At 43.4% G+C, this 19,088-nt stretch overlaps 1 protein-coding gene across 1 annotated transcript in view; it reads right to left on the bottom strand.

The window, feature by feature from the left end:
• LOC139445227 (uncharacterized) overlaps positions 1 to 19,088 on the bottom strand; it is a 100,475-nt gene that overhangs the window by 18,428 nt on the left and 62,959 nt on the right. The window contains exons 4-16 of the mRNA XM_071226366.1: positions 18,248 to 18,324; positions 17,368 to 17,765; positions 14,763 to 15,038; positions 11,644 to 11,862; positions 10,647 to 10,947; positions 9,451 to 9,638; positions 8,375 to 8,616; positions 7,299 to 7,554; positions 5,833 to 6,101; positions 5,045 to 5,288; positions 3,468 to 3,756; positions 2,375 to 2,565; positions 968 to 1,233 (exon numbers count right to left, since the gene is read on the bottom strand). Of these exons, the coding sequence (XP_071082467.1) occupies positions 968 to 1,233; positions 2,375 to 2,565; positions 3,468 to 3,756; positions 5,045 to 5,288; positions 5,833 to 6,101; positions 7,299 to 7,554; positions 8,375 to 8,616; positions 9,451 to 9,638; positions 10,647 to 10,947; positions 11,644 to 11,862; positions 14,763 to 15,038; positions 17,368 to 17,765; positions 18,248 to 18,324 (3,216 nt within the window). The remainder of the gene's footprint in view (positions 1 to 967; positions 1,234 to 2,374; positions 2,566 to 3,467; positions 3,757 to 5,044; positions 5,289 to 5,832; positions 6,102 to 7,298; positions 7,555 to 8,374; positions 8,617 to 9,450; positions 9,639 to 10,646; positions 10,948 to 11,643; positions 11,863 to 14,762; positions 15,039 to 17,367; positions 17,766 to 18,247; positions 18,325 to 19,088) is intronic.

Genomic DNA, 19,088 nt, shown 5'->3' with positions numbered 1-19,088 from the left:
AGTCTTGATATAACTAACGATTTCACAAGTAGATAAGTTGCTTCTTTTGTCCGAAAATGTCTGAGACCGCCTCCGTGGTCTAGTGATAGAGCGTCCGCCCGGAGAGCAGAAGGTCCGGGGTTCGATCGCCGGTTGCGTCATACCAAAACACGGGAGAAGATGGTACTTGTTGTTACCCTGTCTGGCGCTCGGCATTAAGAGGCTAAAACAAGGACTGGTCGACTCGGAGTCAGTACACTGTGTCTGAGTGGGGTATTCATGTTAAACTGCGGCATGGCATCTCAGTGGGCTAGCACTATAAATCGGCATCAGTCCGGACTAGTACAAGCAGCCACACATACACACACACACGTGCATGCACGTCGTTGTAGAAGTGCAATAATCTTGGACGCGACGTTAAACCCCATTTCACCTCACATCACCGAATATATCTGATGTCGCCAATGTGGAGAAGATTGTACCTGCAGATCTTGAGGATTCTGTTGATGTGTAACTCTGTTGTAGCTCCCGGCTCCAGATGAACCCCAAGAGTATCAAATAGGCCTCCAAGATGGACACAAGCGTCACCAACAAGAATTTCGCCAACGTTATTCTAGTGTCTCATGACGCCTTGTCACCCTCCTGTTGGGAGGGGCGCTCTTAATGTGACGCAGGACGTTAACGTGTAGGGTCCGATCATGGGCTGGGAGGGTTAATTGTTCCGGGAAATACAGAAATAAATAACCTTGCCCCAGGTACTACACACGCTAAAAACTGTTGAATTTAAAAAGTGTTCGTCTCATCCCTTTAGCAAAAATACACCGAAAACAACAACATTTAATTAATAATCCGTCTTCTTCGATACAGATTTCCCACATGGGTACAATGTGGCATTAAAGTGGCATTAAACCAAACACACCCACTCATATCATCCTTCGTTACAAAATGTAACAATGTCAATGTCTCTCTGGTTCATACAAGACCTTACCTGTTGATATAATCAGCGGTGGTCTGCGAGTGATCAAGACAGGGCATGTTTTCTCCCTTTTCCAACAATCCCATGTAGCGGACCTGAAGGACGTCCTTTAGAGCGAGGGGGGCCATAACCTTAGCGGTCAGTTCCTGGGTCACTGATAGAGGGAGAAAGATGTCCAGGAATATTCTCTTGGCCTGTCCTTTGTTGATGTCACTGGAGTTGTCGGTGCTGGTGATCGGGAGTACCCCAATGGAGATGGTTGAAGCGTTGTTGACAGTCTAGCGAAAGGAAGGTCGACGTGAGCATTCAGAAAACATCGGTAATTGATATGCGATTTATTCCGATTGAGCCCCCCATCCCTGTATTAAACTGACAATCTATGGAGGGTGTGATCATTAGGAAAATGGCGGTACAAGTTGGTACAATTTGACGGGTACAACCCACGTTGAACATGACAGCTTAAATGCGGTAACGTCGATTTGAGCATTCGGAAAACATCGGAATTCAACAAGTTTTCCGATTAATTGAAATTTATAAGAAGGTCCCGAATACCAAGCAGTGTAACGCAACTTTCCAAAATCGAATACCAAAGATTTTACTCCCTCTGTCAACCCAGAGCTTTGTTTCCTGGGAACGTATATTCTCTACTTAAAAAAGCCGGGCAAAGGAAAGCATACACCCATGTTTGAAGGTGGCTAAATCGAACGAACAAGAAATGCTTATTCAATGGTGATGTATATGATACGAGTATCATAGTTGTGTCTTGGGCCTTGCAGTGTTTCAGCCTAGTAACGTTTTGATAACGATTGTAATGTTTTGTCAAAAACAGTTTTCAAATGTTTGATTTATTTTGTCCCCCATTTATTTAGTACTTGGATTAAAGGTTGGTTAGACTCGGACCAGTGTGAGAAAATAAAGTAAATATTTATGTTTGCATTTGTTTAGTATGATCTTGTTTTACTGAACTTACCATCGAAAAACAGCAACATGATGTTAACCGATTAATTTCGATTGGGATTATCAAATTATCTATCTATCAATTCCCGAAACTAATGTCTGAACCATTTATTCCAAGTCCCGTTTTCAGTTCAATGTGAGGATACAGAAATTGGTATAATTTGATCCGAAGAAATCTCATGGCCACAATCCACTCGCCTGAAGGAAATATAGAATATTACTACACTTGTGGGTATGAACAAAATCGGTCTATACGGACAGATTAACCTGAACCCAGGTCATCAAGGTTAGGCGGTTTCCGTCGATTGGAAACAATGTATAGAAGTGTAATTAATGACTTTTTTGTCGGGTACACTTTTTTGCTTTTTTTTATTGTTCCCAGAGTTGGAGATTAATACAGTATTCCGTCAAAAACATATTTCGGATAGCATAGAATGGCACAATATTGTCGGGTACACTTACCGTGTTGATGTCAGCGGAGCTCGTTGTTGCCACAACGGTAACTGTCTGTGTATTTGTCTGCGTTCCATACGTGGTCAAGATATCAAAGTTGTGGTTTCCGGCATTAGCGGCGTTTTTAGACAACTGAACAACCACTTCCACCATGACGGTGTTGTCGTCAAAAAACGGGGAGGAGATCAGTGGCGTGGTGCCTGAAATTGTTTATGAACGGTTCGTTAGTGGCTTAAGTATTTCACACAAATTTGGCTCTCGGTGTTTTCAGGTTATTTAACACTTGATTTGCCGTTGCATGTGTTTGTGACGGGTGCCAGTGGTGGGACAGGATACGCTCACCTTTTCACGAACACCTGGTATCTTTGTTTTTTTATTGTGATTCATAAACATATGCTCATGATATAGTCGGAATCGTAGAATTACTTTCAATTAATCGTTTTGAGATAACCGTGGTTTTTATTAAATGTTCCGCCTTCAGAATGTAGAAAACTAAGGAAATTGTTAACGTATACAAGTTCAATATACGGTGTAATACACCGTCTGTAGGTCAACAGACTGACGTGATAGAATCATAAACGGACACACGCTCCCCCGCCCCCTCCGAACATCAAATGGTCCGTCCCTTAAGGTCGATCGGTAACAAGACTGATGCCTTGTACATACTGTTACGGGATTGTTCGCTTTATAAACTTTTAAAAATTAATTTCGCGTGCACCGGAAGAATTTATTTCCACTGAACATTGGACTGCAGATGCAAATGTGTGTTCGTCAATGTACCATGTGCACTGTAGCTTCCAGTCTGTTTCACAGACCCTGAACCAAATTATTTACCCTTCCAAGCAGCCCTTACTTTTATGCTATAACCCTAAATGAAGCAAGTCCATATTTCCACCATGTTGGAATCCTTTTTTCTGTCAAAATTATATATTTTCAGAGACTAAGTGTGTAACGTCCGCCTATCTTGTCCTTATAGACTTGACGGATGCGGTTCAGTTGTCAAATCGTAATTTCTCTAAATTAATGTTTAGCAGTGTAATCATGTATGCTAAAATACAGTGTTTAAGACCAATCATATTATGGGTGCATTAAATATACTAACCGACATTGGATATGATGCCTAAATCCAGCGATCCTTTCGTATTAGGACCCGTTGTTGAGTCCTTGGTCAACACACTTTTGACGTCGTCCTTGACACAGGGCACGTTGTAACCCTTGCCAATGATGCGGACGGTGCAAATGCTGAGTTTGTCGTCGGTGGTGGTGACGTTGATGGTGTAGTGTGCACTGTCGGTGGGGGCAGTTTTGATGATGAGGGTATAGACTGCCGCGTAGCCAACCAAAGTCTGAGAGCTGCCGTTGTTGATATAAGCTATGTAAGGCGTAGTGGCCTGCAATGATATGAGTGAGTGAGTGAGTTGGGTTTAACGCCGCTTTGAACAGTATTCCAGTTATATCACGGCGTGTTACCTAGATATTGGAGGAGATACAAAGTGAAGCACCATTTTGGTGAAACTCACAAGAACTGTATGGAGCCGACAAACCTAGAAATATAATCAGGGCGAACCGGGATTAAAATCGTAGGTTCTACATCGCTTGAAGGACACATCGAATTGCGCTGCCTAAAGCGACTGGGTCAGCGGAGACCTAAAGTCGGTAAATAATGTCCAAAAAGGCATGTGTTCATAAACATAGTCCATCGTTATTGTGCTATATTGTTAGAGCATCAGTTGGTGTATCCCACTCGCTGTAAAAAGCTTAGAGCTTAAAGCTTAGAGCTTAGAGCTTTTAACATGAATACCCCACTCAGGTACAGTAAACTCCAAGCTGTCCTGTCCTTGGTTTATCCTCTTAATGCCGAGCTCTAGGCAGAGTAACAATAAGTACCATCTTTTCCTTCTTTTGGTATGACACGGTTGGATATCGAACCACCGACCTTTCGCTCTTCTGGCAGACGCTCTAACCACTAGCTCACGTCGGCGGTCTTCCTGCTTAATAGGTACATTCCGAACATGCCTATGAGTTAATCAGTAATCAGCGCTGGTATTCCCTTATTGTTTGTTTGTTGTTTAACGCAACACTACTGAATTGGGAGGGTTCGCAATTCCGTGGGTAAAAGACCCCACACACCCTTTTCACTTCACCTCGCCTTGTGTTAAAATGCCAATGGCCCGGTTCAGGTACGATGGCCGTTTAAAATAAGTTCCCGGTGCTTTAAGGGCGCACTTAAAAACCAAAAGGCTCATTGTAACTATTTGTATTATGTGATTGAGTGAGTGTGGTTTTATGCCGCTTCTAGCAATTTTCCAGCAATATCAGGGCGGGGGACACCGGAAATAGGCTTCACACAGTGTACCCATGTCGGGAATCGAACCCGGGTCTTCGGCGACATGAGCGAACGCTTTAACTACTAGGCTACCCCACCGACCGCGGTGTCCTGTGGCAAATTGGAAATAAAACCCACATTTCTATCCTCGAAAGGCTCACGCCTGCAAATGCCAGCCCCCCCCCCCCTCAACCCCGCTACTGACAGCTTCCAAGCCCGTGGTGGACAGGGCATTGAGCAACACCACCCCCACCCCACCCCCCACCCCCTGCTACTTACAGCTTCCAAGCCCGTGGTGGTCAGGGCATTGAGCAACCCCACCCCCACCCCACCCCCCACCCCCTGCTACTTACAGCTTCCAAGCCCGTGGTGGTCAGGGCATTGAGCCCCAGCTGCCCAACCCACATCATCTTGTCGGAGAACATGACCCCGGCGCTGACCCAGTGCTGGCTAGCGTTGGTGGAGAAGGCGGTGTGGTCGTGCAGCTGCACCACCGTCTCCAGCAGGAGCTTGTCGTCGGCGGTGTCGTTCATCACCTCGTAGTTGCACAGCGACCCCATGTTGATGATTGACCGATCATTCAACCCTTCCTCGTACCTGGAACAGTGAGTAGGTTGAGCTAGTGAGTGAGTTTTACACTGCCATGGAAGTTCTTCAGTTAATTCGCGCCGTGTCAGCTTGATATGGGAAGAAAGTGATATCGGCTTTTTGGCGTTTACCGCTCTGGTGAAACGGGTATGGCGCTGTCGAACCTAGAAGCATAATCGGGGCGAATCTGGAATTGTAATAGTTACCATAATTGCAACTCGGCACATTGAATTGCGACGTCCGAGACGACCGGTTTACGACAAGCACAGTCGCCTTTTACGGCAAGCATGGGTTGCTGAAGACCTCGAATCTCCACGGTTATGTAGTATATTAATTGAAATTGGACCCATGATATTCGATTCGCGGACATTTCCCCTGGGGAGAGATCAACACTCCCTTCCCTCTTCTTTGTCCAATAGCGGACTGAAGACATTATACCTTGGGATAGAGCCACACACCCTCTTTTACCTGAGTTCTATCTTAAGATAGATTAACGCCCGCCCCCACTCTCACTCACCCCCCCTCCTCTCTCTCTCTAGGATCTCTAACTTACTTGTAAGCATACTGTACACCACTATTAATTGCAGATTTCGTTGCACAAGGGAGGTTCTTGCCGGCGGATGTCACTTCTGTCCTACAGATGGTTATCGGAGATTTGCCGTCGCCGGCAGTGTCGTTAGGCATGATGAACTCGATGTCCATGACGGGGAGTAGGACGTTTCTAACTGTGGCTATTTCCAGGCCCACTTTACTGGCACTCCCGACATACACGTTCTCGCCCCCAGACGTGAACTCCATCTTCATCGTGGGGACGCTGTCGTTCTGAAACATAAGGCCAGAACATACGAATGAGTGAGTGAGCTAGGTTCAACGTCGCTTTGAAGAGCTTTACCGTTATATCACGGCGTGGCCGCTTGAGAAAGGATGTGTCGGTTATCACTTTAAGTGAAATCCAGGAGCACAGATCGTGAAAAACCTAGAAACATAATCAGGGGGAAAAAACCTACAGTGGTGCGAATAGTGAGCGATGATACAGTACATCGTGTAGGCCATTGACCCGTGTTCATCGTTCAAGAAATATCCACACTCATCAGCCATCTGGTCACCTGATCCAAAACGGGGATGGTTCAAGATACTATGCCGCAATACAAGAGGACAATCATGCCATTATGATTGTCAGTGAGTTGGATTTAACGCCGCTTTTAACAGTATTCCAGTTATATCGCGGCGTGTCAGCTTAATGTGGGAGGAAAGCTCGAAGTGATGCAGGTCTTAGACGTTTACCACTTCGGTGAAACCCACGAGCACTGGTATGGTGCTGACAAACCTAGAAACATAATCGGGGCGAACCTGGATTCGAGCCCACAATCATAGGTTTCTGGCGTGCCTAAGGGACGCAACTCTGCACAGCGAATCGCGGCGCCTTAGACGACTGGGACACCCGTGCCCCCCATGCCAATATGACATTATCTCTACCGTTGGGGCAGTCGGGTAGCCTAGTTATTAAAGTATTCGTTCGACAGGCTGAAGACCTGGGTTCGATTCCATACATATGTATTGAATTCAAAGATAAGATGGCTAAGCTACCCATCAACAGTTGTGTAATATGCGATTTTATTTTGAATATTTAAAAGTTATATTTAAAAAACCCAGTACGGTTCATGTTTTAGAGGTAATATAGCTGAAGATATTTTCAATTGAAATTCAAACATATTACAAAATATGCAAACATGAGATGTATAGGTTCTTTTGCTTCTCAGTTTTATAACGTTTTAAAAGATAATTGCAATAGAAACGATTTAACCCCTTTGCGACTAGCTTACCCTTAAAGTGAAACCCCGTTAAACCGGATGATCAGTCACGTGCAAACTCCCATATATACACATATACACAATAGTTATAATATGCATTTCGTGACTATACGAGTCGTTAATCCTTAAATTCGATGATCCGTTACTTTGTTAATCCGGACGATTTCTCGGAGAATGGGGTTTCACTGTTCCGTGACGAGTGACCTACCGCGACGTCGCCAGCTGATGGGGTAGCCTCAACGTCAATGGCGACCGATCGGAGTTGTAGTTGGACATCCTCCACATACAAAGCTATGTCGACATTATGCGGAGCGCCTGTTGCAGAAATGTTTGTTGCCTTGACCAAGACTTGAAAAGTTATCTGATTGGATTCGGCAGTCGTGTTAATAGATGACCACGAGCCAACGTTGGTTACACGTTTCAAGTCCAAGACAGCAGAATCCACAACGGTGCCACCGGTTTTCCTGAAATGGTAATGCCAGTATGAGGAGTTATAGCTATATCGCTGGCTAGTCTGTCAAGGTTGGTTAGTTGGTTTGTTGTTTAAAGTCGCACTCAGCAATATTCCATCGATATGACGGCGGTCTGTAAATAATCGAGTCTGGACCAGACAATCCAGTGATTAATATCATGAGCATCGATCCACGCAATTGCGATCAATGACATGCATCAACCAAGTCAGCGAGCCTGACCAACCGATCCCGTTACTACCACTACCACTTCTACCACTACCACTACTACTACTACCACTACTACTACTACCACCACGACCACCACTACTACTACTACTACCACCACGACCACCACTACTACTACTACTACCACTACCACTACTACTACTACTACTACTACTACTACCACTACTGCTACTACTACTACTACCACCACCACCACCACCACCACCACCACTACTACTACTACTACTACTACTACTACCACTACTGCTACTACTACTGCTACTACTACTACCACCACCACCACCACCACCACTACTACTACTACTACTACTACTACTACTACTACTACTACGACTACTACTACTACTACTCTGAGAAGAAGACGAGGACGGCATTGGCAATAAATTATTAAAAACATGATTATAGTCTAACAGACATCACATACAGTTTACAAAATTCATGTAGAGCCAGCTTCTCCTTTTGTTTGGTAGGGGGGCCTCCTGCAGCTAGTTAAAAGAACACACCAATGATCATCGCGTGCCCACTGCCATGTATTCTATAGGAAAAAGGTCAGAACACGTCTGTCTACAACTGACCATTTATTTACCTGATTTTATACTCAGCCTCCAGGTCAAGGTCAACGCAAGGAAGGTGATTGCCTGCGGAGGACACGCGCACGTTGCACACCTGCAGGAGGCTGTTTTGGGAAGCATCAAGGGGCGCTAGTACTTCAAGTTTGTAGGAATTAGTCGAAGATACAGGTAGCTCTGCTGTAGCCTCAATGATGACGGGTTTGCTCTCGTGAGTCTTCTCCGTCACAGTTGCTGGCGGAGGGAAGGTAACTCCAGACTTGAGGGAGGAACAAATAATAATATTTAAAAATTAAGATAATAATAATTATATATTCTACCCCGCATCGTCACCGGTCCGTTTTACACTTCTGTCTGAGCATTCAACTACTCCCAATCCGAGAGTAATCTTGGCTTGCACTAGGAGTTCACTTGGCAGCCATCGTTACACTGTAGTAATGTTAAAAAGTCGTTCTCACAAAAGTTACACACTCCAGCACGAGCATTGTGCTCACAAACCAAGGGTCTTAATCGGGTTAATCAGGGGATCCTGGTGAGCCAAAAGGACTCAACTGTCCTGGTTTCTACCTCTCCACTAGTAAAAGTTATAAAATATATTTGTAATTCGTGAAACATTCATTCCGTCGCATGTAGTTCTTGTAAAATGACGGCCGAAATGTTGAATTCACTTTGACTTAAATTCGAATATAAATATGGACTTTTCAACATTACTACTGTGTAACGATGGCTGCCAAGCCTTGTGTCATGCGAACGGAACTAGTTCGTATGATTACTCCTAGTGCAAGCCAGGATTACTCTCGGATTGGGAGTAGTTGAATGCTCAAACAGAAGTGTAAAACGGACCCGTGAAGATCCGGGTTAGAATAATTCTTCAGCATCCCATGCTTGCCGAAAGAGGCCACCATGCTTGTCGTAAGAGGCGACTAACGGGATCGGGTGGTCAGGCTCGCTGACTTGGTTGATGCATGTCAATCACTGGATCGTCTGGTCCAGACTCGATTATTTACTGACCGCCGTCATATAGCTGGAATACTGCCAAGTGCGGCGTCAAACAAACAAACAAGTGTAAAACGTAAAATGCTTGTCTACGTACTGAGCTTCCAGCGACTTTCGCGGTGGGGACGACCTTGATCTGCCCTGCCCAAATCTGGTCGGTTCCTATCTCCAGCGCCGCGCCCAGCCAGTACTCTTGTCCCACGAATGTATCGTCTTCGAACAGGTGAGCTACAAACTCGAGAGTCAGGCGGTTGTCGGCTTCTGAATTGCCAGGCTCCCTCATACCTGGAACAAAGATCGATTAGTTTATTCATTCAGTGAGTGAGTTGGGTTTAACGCTGAGTTATATTACGACTTGTCGGGTAAAATGATCCACAGACTCGTAGTTATTTACGATATGATTTAGAAACACCCAACAGGCCCACTGCGGCAAATAAAGGATTCGATCCTACGACATAGGTACCATGGTGAAAGGGAACGCAACAGCACAGTGATAAGCGCCATCTGAGATTACATTACACGTGATTTACGGGCAATACAAGTATTATATACACTGGCAAAGGCTGTATACTGCCTACCATACGTTTCTACATAAAATAGTCATTTTACAATATTAATAATCCATATCCTAAGATTTGCTGAGAGCGTTACAATGGGAGTAAAACTCAACAAATGAAGACCTCCAGTGCCATCAACTCAAGACACTCAAAGAACAAGACTGGACAAATGTCTAGTTGAGATAGTATGGATGGATGGATGGTTTGTTGTTTTACGCCGCATTCAGCAATATTCCAGCTATATGATGGAGGTCTGTCAATAATCGAGTCTGGACCAGACGATCAGTGATTGACATCATGAGCATCGATCCACGCAATTGGGATCGATGACATGCTTCAACCAAGTCAGCGAGCCTGACCACCCGATCCCGTTAGTCGCCTTTTACGACAAGCATGGTCGCCTTTTACGGCAAGCATGGGTTGCTGAAGACCTAGAGTTGAGATAGTTGAGAGTTAATGGCTGAGTTTTCAGTCAGGACTTGAAGATATTGAAGATAATGATGTTTGCAGGCAGAGTGTTCCATAGAACTAGGGAAGAGTGGGAAAATTAGCAGTAGCCAAAAGGAATAAATGTCATATGTTTCAATACAATGCAACTATCTCGAGAAAAATGTACCAACATTTCAGCAGGTGTCCGTAGTATCTTAGACATTTATATAAAGAGGATATAAGGGAAATTCATTTATCAACACAATAATTGCGTACGCGTCTGTGATAAAACTACTTCTGTTCACACCTTTATTGACGGCCTTTCCCAAGTCCAGGTGACCCCGAGCGTTGCCCTTGACATTGCCTTCAGTGTGAAGCGTGTGAGTCGGCTTTGTTATGTCGAAGCCGCACTCGTAGTTGACGGCGACGTCCTTGCCCTTCACGGCACAGATGGACATGACGTTGCTGGTGTTGAGAGGAGCAAACGCGTCGAAGCTGAGGGTCACGGAAGGGTAGGGCATGTAAATGTCCACCGTGAACACGGCCGAACTTCCGACACTCATCTGAGCTGGCCCCGTGAAGTTGATGATGGGGGTTGTTGAGAATGTCTGTGAAGAGAAACACAGTGAGTGAATGTTCCCTATCATCAAACTGGCAATAACACGACATCACGTCGGCCTTTAAATAACCGAGTTCACTGTTATACATGTGATTAGATCTAAACACAAACCTAAACACATTTCTTGTAGTCCTGTAACTCCTGTAATCTTGCCGCGTGTGGTGGTGGTGGTGGGGGGGGGGGGGCATTATTTTGTATATTTTTATGTTAATTTTGTTCGTTCAGTGTACGTCCTGAAGGTATATGTGTTTTACATTTTATCCATATTTGTCTTAATGCCTTATGATGTGCACTTCATTTAAACATGTTCAGATTTTCAGGAAAATACATGATTATGGGAATTTTTTCGAAAACATATTTAAAGTGGAAATATGTTTTATCAACATTACATTCTAAAGATGTGGATATTGTGTGGATATTGTGTTTTGGTAGTCGTTGGGCTGAAACGATAGCTCATTTCATTTGTTTAGATACAACACACTAAATGTGTATTCCGTTTAGGATTTAAACACATTCCTGAACATATTTAGATCTAAACATGTCTTGTTTGTGTTTACATTTTAAACACATTTTTTACAGTGTACAGGCAAACAGACCAGTGGCTGATAGCAAGGCGTTGATCCGATCTAAACAAACACACGCGCGAACACACACACGCGCAGACATACACACATGCACAAATTACCTCAGGATCATTAATGCAGACAAAGCTGGCTTGGCCGACCCACACATCCGCTTCGTAGTTGTACTCGGCGCCGGCGCTCACCCAGTATGTGCTGCCGTTGTTGGTCACGGTGTCCAGCATTACCGCGTCGTAGTTGATGACGATCTGGTTGTGCTTCGGGTCTGACGTGTCGGCCCCGCTGTTGGTCACGTTGCCAAGGTTGATGACGGCTCGGTCATACTGAATGAGAGGCAGGAGTGAAAGAGTTGGGCTTAAGACCCCTATAAATTATGTGTTTCAGCTGTTTGTCAGTCCAGCAAGTGTTGAAAACCCAAAGTGGTGCAGTTCTCTCAAGTATTAGCTGCTTACCAGTTTAGTGCACGAACATGGTGCTGACATCTTTCTAGGGCAACAGAGTTAACTGACTTTAAAGGGGCACTGATCTAACGCCATTCCCCGGACTGGTTGTTGCCTTTGTTATTGTTTTTCCCCCCGTGAGTACCCGGATGATACGCAACGTAACTGAGCGTGACCAGAGACTGGGCTACCGTCTGCAAGGACAGCTAAATAAACTTGGAGGCAATATTTGTTTTATGCATTTTTGCATAAACGCTGATTGGTTAACTGTGATCTATAAAGATTCGACAAAGGGCGCATGTTAAATAATTTCTTCAGCCTAAACGAACAGACAAAAAGAACGGCGGAGCTCATCGGAAGTCGTCATTTGGAAATACCCCAGATGGTCATAGTTTAATACTAAAAAAAAGTATCCATGCAGTGAAAGCATTTTCGGATTTCGGATTGTGTAATACGATTACTACTCCCTTGTTGTCATACACGTTTTCTCGTATAACCCTACACTTGTGTATTTGTCGTCATTCATTTGATGCTCAGTTAATGAATTTATTACAGGTACAATTAGTGGTAGCACCACTTAGATTACCTGACAAAGGTTCCCATTTGGCATTTATTGTGTCTGGGGTAATTATTCAATCTAAATCCAGGTTTGAAGTGAGGTTATGTAATATGCACTTGGCAGCCCAGCAAGAGATGAATGATCAGTTGATTTACTTTTTTTTGTAAATCAACGGATCGTTCCTAGTCATCAAAGGATTAACAGAAAATACGTTGATTGATTAATCACTGTTATCTTGCACAGTGGATATGTCAAAAGTGAGTGTTTACATGTCTAGGTTTACTAAAACAAAGGGAATACACTCATATCATGGCGTGAAGTGCCGATGTAAAAACAACATACAATTTGTTAAAAGGGTTAACTGATAATACGTTGATTGGTTGCTCATTGTTATCAAACTCAATGGATTTTTTAGGAACCGTCGACGTAATGAAAATAGTTGTCACGTGGCCTTTCTCAGCCGACCCTTGAGACTTGACACCCGAAACGATATATATCTTTTAGAATATTTGATAGTTACAGAGACACGTGACATCGAATAAGTTATTTTGTATAGCTGCAGACGAGTGGGATATTATTCTTTTGTGTGGATATTCACGGATACATTCCTCGAATAAGGAAGCTGCCTATTTATACAGATAAATTTGGTAAGTTGTAATTATGGTATTTGCATTTTGTTTTCCTTCATTTGAAAAAAATATACACACTATAAAAAAAAGCAATGCTCAGGTGAAATATTTACTTTGTGTTGCAAGTCAAAATAGTGTAAACGAAAATCGCAAAATTACCAAGCAAGTGACTTATCAAAACTTCGTCACCATTACCGATGCTACCCACAAAGATGCCTACATTTCCTTATTATCTCGGAAACTGTATTTCATTTTGTTGATCAATGTGACCATACGCTCTTATTACTACCGGTATCCATAAAAGTGACTAATGCGCTTACGAATGGCGCAACAGAGGTCGCGAGCTAGTCTAGATTTCTGCTCTACATCCGGGTACTCACTGGGAAAAAACAATAACAAAGGCAACAACCAGTCCCGGGGAATTGCGTTAGATCAGTGCCCCTTTAAGAGTCCAGTTTCCACCCTTGCCAAACTAGCCTGGAATTCCTGGGCTCGATCGTAGCGCCTCCAGTGGTTATTACGAGTTATGTCCCTTTTAACCTCTCCTATGGACCAATCAGATTCCACCTCTCGTATCATTTGATTGAAACAAAATGGCGGCGCCAAGAAAAGACGATCTGTTCGATAATCAAGATCTATATTGTGATAAAAGGGGTCTTACGCCGCGAAGTGAAACAAATCACGTGCGCACGTGACTCAGATACGTCGGGTATTCTTCCAAATATAATCAGACCTGTAGTGATGTCACTGAAATGTTATGTATTAACAGCTTAAAACCTATGTAACACCATAATACTAGCCTAGTTCGGCAAGGGTGGAACTTGCCTCCGGAACATGGGTGCTGAGGGTGGGAATTGTTCTAGGATTCACCACTAGCACGCACGCACGCACGCACGCACGCACACTGTAACCCATGCCACCCACCCCGACCAGTTTTAACTTGCACAGCTAACAGATGCAACTCTGTACGATCTATTTTTCAGCATCTTTTACAAGCCACGGTTAATCTCAGAAAGCAATACATCCCGAATTGTGTGACTTGAAAATGAACCCATAGGCTGCTGAACTGAAGTATCTGCCAGGTGTGTGTAGGGGCAACCTAGGTGCTCACAACATCCCGTGAGGAGTCAGTGCGGGCACAACAGACTAGGTCGGAACAAAAACAACATTTACAAATATAGTGATTTGATTCTTATCGCTGAAGAAACTTTACCACAAGTGAGTATTAGAAGTGATACTAATCCCCATTCATATATGCCGTGTACTTGGACATGAAGTAGTATTTTCTGATATCCTTCTGTATTGTATTTCTAGCACTTGACGGACGGAACTCACTCCTGTGCAAAAACGGGCTTTGTAATAGCCCAGTGGTTCAAGCGTTCGCTCGTCACGAGGAAGACCCGATTTCGTTTCCCAAAATGGTTACAATATTAAGCCCATTTCTGATGTCCACCCTGTAATATTACTGGAACATTGCTAAAAGGGGAGTAAAACCACGGTCACTCTCTCTCTCTCTAAGCAAAAACACAACACGCAATAATACATAACTGAAGACAAACAACTGGGATGTAGGCTTGTTGAAAGTTCTGACTTACGTAGAGGTTATTTTCAATGCTGTAGTGCTCGGGTGTGGTTGTTCCATCATGTGCAAGGTTCTTCCCAACCGATGCTACGTTTACCCCACAAAGCATCATGATGATCGACGCGTTATCCGGGGTGAACAGCTCCACCAACATGTCGGTTTTACCAGAGGGGAAGGTGATGGTCAGTTCAAAGGAAATCTTCTGGCCAACTTTCATGTCCGTTTTGTCTGTGTTGGGAGCCAACTTCACGAGGTCAAAGGTTACGTTTGCCGGGGGGTCTCCAGCGGCCTGAAGTTACAGTGGATTAAATGTTCATTGTATAAATATAGTATATAGGTTACATTCAATCTGTACAGCTGCACATTGCATGCTTTGGGAAGGTCGTTTGCCCAATACTTACAATGTGCAATACAGCTTGCCCAATGCAATGTGCAAACAATTATCTGCTCATTGCTCATGTTAGGGATCATAAAATATCTTTTACATATCGTACACATTTAAAGAAGCTCAGTTTTCAATACTAAAGGATTAAAGTACTGTCGTATTTGTTGACGTTCATCAGCTGATGAAGAAAGTGCCTCACTCGAGCAAATTCCATGATAATTGTAAATTTGCTCACGCGAGGCACTGTCTTCATCAGCTGATGAACGTCATCGAATACAACTTCAATCCTTATATTGACCGATACATACATCATAAAAAAAACAATCCATCATACATCAAACTTTAATTATTTAAAGCGAACTATATCAAAGTGGAGAGTCGTGACGTCGTGACGTCATCTGTTCCAAACATTCCATTTGGAGTGACATCCCTTGGTTTTACAAACGGCAGAAAATGGCGGCTACGGCAATGTCATTCGCTTAAAATAAAGTTGCACCCAGTAAAGTACATGATCTGTCTGGCCTCAAAGCCTATATCATTCATAGCCTGAATCGATGTCGCTCTCAGTTTTCCGTAATGATTATTAATCATGTTATTTCTAAACATTGAGGAATTCCCCTAAAGTATTTCTGTATTTATATTCCAAAACTGGCTCCCACAGGAGATATCACTTGGGTGAGATCAAGCGATATCTACACTGTGGATATTACTCCAATGAAATTGCAACACAATGCTTTGCAGACCATTGTGACGTCATTGTTACCATGACGTCACAATCAAATGATATCACTAATGGCTCCGCTACTGAAGCTGTTAGCAGTACTTTTTACACTTACGACACTACTTATTACTGTCTACAAACTGAAAAAGTTGGAAGAATGATTTTGGATGATAAATAAGATCTCTCACTCGGGTGAGATTCTCTATGTCTCCACTCGCTTGACAACGTAATCAGGTGACATACTGACGTTAATCGGGAAATAAACGACAGTCAGCTTGGTAGTGTTCACCTAGGCGAGGTCACCCGCTACTGTCAATATAAAACAATATCCCAAAACTTTATGATACCTGGCATATTTTGTTTAGTGCATATATTCTTTCTTCCTCCATGGACATTGAAACACGATATTTTGAGGAATTTCACAAAGTGAATCCTTATGTTATTTATATGCATGTTAATATGTCATAGAATATGATATTCCTTCACCAGGCTTGTATATCACTTCAATTGGGGGAAAACCAACTTTTACTGCAACTTCTGCAAAGTTCTCTACTGGTTTTGGATTTACTGGTCTTGGGTGCCTCCAGGACAGAAGACGGCAAACCAAGTCCATCTCCGGGTCTGTTATGGAGAGGCCCGCTGACCTCCACTGGACCTGTGTCCGCATTGCTATAACACAGATTGTCCTGCCCTGTCTTTGGACACATACAAGTTGATTTATCATAATGGTATCTTTCGCAACTTTCTTCAAGTAGAACTGATCACGATGGATGTGCCATCGGTGCAAGAGCTGTTCATGAATTGTTCAAAAATATGTTTAGATTCAATATGCTTTGTCAGGAACAAACTGAGGGAAGTTGTTCACAGTGAGTGTCTGAGGGATGTTAGCGCTACGACTGTCGTAGGTTAAGGTATGGGAGTTACAATCACCTTGGCCCTAAGATCGCATTGTGGAACGGGGCCAATATATTTGTGGTGATTGGTTCTGCATTTTTCGTCTCAGAACTACAACTATTTTAAGTTAACCCCACTCAGACACAGTACACTGACTCCGTCCGGACTGTCCTTGCTTTAACCCTATACAACCGAGCGCCAGGCAGGGCAACAACAAGTACCCTCTCTTAACGTCTTTTGGCATGACGGGGCAGGAGATTGAACCCTCCGCTCCCCGACAGACTCTCTATTCTCACCCCTTGGAGGCGGCCCAGTTATAGATCATCCTGAGATTGTCCAGGGAACAGGTTTATTATGATGGTTAAATTTTTAGGCAAACGTCTTTTTCTCACAATTTTCTAGAACATAGGACTTGTTAAATCATACTTCCGCAGTGATAAGTATCTCACACATTTGGTGTCCCTTCAAGCCTGTGAGACTTTTAATATTTACACTGACACACAATGAAAACGCAGAGAAGATGCTTTTTTCAAAGAGTTTCAATGTATGAAAACATAATACCCCTCCCCACCTCCACCCCCACCCCCATCCCCACCCCCGTTGAAAACAAATACTTACTCTTCTTGATCTGTGGTGGTCGTAGCCGCTGTAGTCGTTGTTGTTGTAGGCGTCGTTGGCCTCCCCGACTAGAGATTTGATGCTCAAGGTCATCTCGGCGGCGTCGGTGGCGTCGGCGGAGGTGTCGTCTTTGTTTTGGGCAGTGACGGTGACGGTGTAATGTTGACGCTTGAGCATTGAGGAGTCCGATACCCGAATGTCACCTGAGCTAGGATCAATCTTGAACGTTCCTGAATCGTCTTCAAGTGTGTACACAACGTTACCACAAGGGCAGTCGTCAGTAACACATTTAGATCTATCGTTCGCTGAGGCCCTATATACAACGTCATTATTCTCGACCATGTCAGCCGTTAACTCCGTCACTTGGTACGACATTTCAAAGTACGGCTTCGTTCTTGCTGTAAGTAGAGGCAGGCAAATTTAATAAACAATTCTAAAGTAGTACGTGTTTTAGCAAAGCGCTTGTTAGAGGTCAAATCTCCCACATTTACCATGCAGCATCACATAGTTCAAGAGACTTATCGCCTAAATTAACCATTTAGTAATCTATCATAAAGTTCAAGAAACAAACCGCCTACATTAACACTGTGTATCACATAGTTCAAGTAGCCATACCGACTAAATTATTATAAACGCTGCATTATCACATAGTGCAAGAAGCCATACCGACTAAATTATTATAAACGCTGCGTTATCACATAGTGCAAGAAGCCATACCGACTAAATTATTATAAACGCTGCATTATCTCATAGTGCAAGAAGCCATACCGACTAAATGATTATAAACGCTGCATTATCACATAGTGCAAGAAGCCATATCGACTATTTTTTTATAAACGCTGCATTGTCACATATTGCAGACCACTGTGGTGAAACTTACCGTAGTTACTGCAACAAGGGCCGGTGTAGCATGCCTGACAGGACCCATCACTGTTGAATTTGGTGTCTACATTTGAGCTAAAAGGATCATATATAAAGAAATACATATGAATCATTATCTGGTAGGTGTAAGGGACTGACCGTCCGATACATGGGAGGAGTGGGAACAGGGAATGTTGAATAGAAATTATGTAATGTTTCAGCTACTGCTACAAAACCAGGCATTGTTTCATTTAAAACTTTGATCCTGAATTTTTTAAAAGAAAAACACCTTGCAACAAGTTGTGTGGCAGGCATTTTTTTCAACAGTCTGAAGCAAAACTATTGTTTCAAGAGTATTAAGGACAAATTACTTTTCTTCTATAAATTCCCGGCCCCACCCCTCCTCCCTGAATATCACGTGGTCGGACCCTAAGGACGATGTTGTTACCTTAATTACCTTATATATAACTTCACTTTGCTTTTAACTGATCGGTCCAAATCCATGATATTGATAAGATATTTGTGTGACCCCACGTATGTTTTTGTTGATGCTTTACATCCGAGTGAGCAATATTCCAGCCTCCGAGGTTATTTATAGATAAGTGAGAAGAAAACAGTGGTCGACAGCCTAAAGGTCCAACCCGACACGGGGAACGTTAAAACTCAATCAGAAAAATCACCGAAGAGGTTGGGAGGGAGGGTGAGAATTATTAAACGTTATTTCGAACAAAAGCAAGAAGAGGGTGAACTTGAAAACATTAGGTTTTGACCATTTTTACTTCACACATCTAACTCTTTATCTAGCATAGCAACGGTTGACTGACACATAAGTTCATGACAATAGTGAGTGAGTATAGTTT

Source organism: Haliotis cracherodii, unplaced genomic scaffold (assembly GCF_022045235.1).
Source record: "Haliotis cracherodii isolate W230 unplaced genomic scaffold, xgHalCrac1.p SCAF_6, whole genome shotgun sequence".
In the NCBI taxonomy this organism is placed as follows: Eukaryota; Metazoa; Mollusca; class Gastropoda; order Lepetellida; family Haliotidae; genus Haliotis; species Haliotis cracherodii.
Note: the sequence above shows the minus strand (reverse complement) of the source record. Positions and strands in the feature narration are given on the sequence as shown.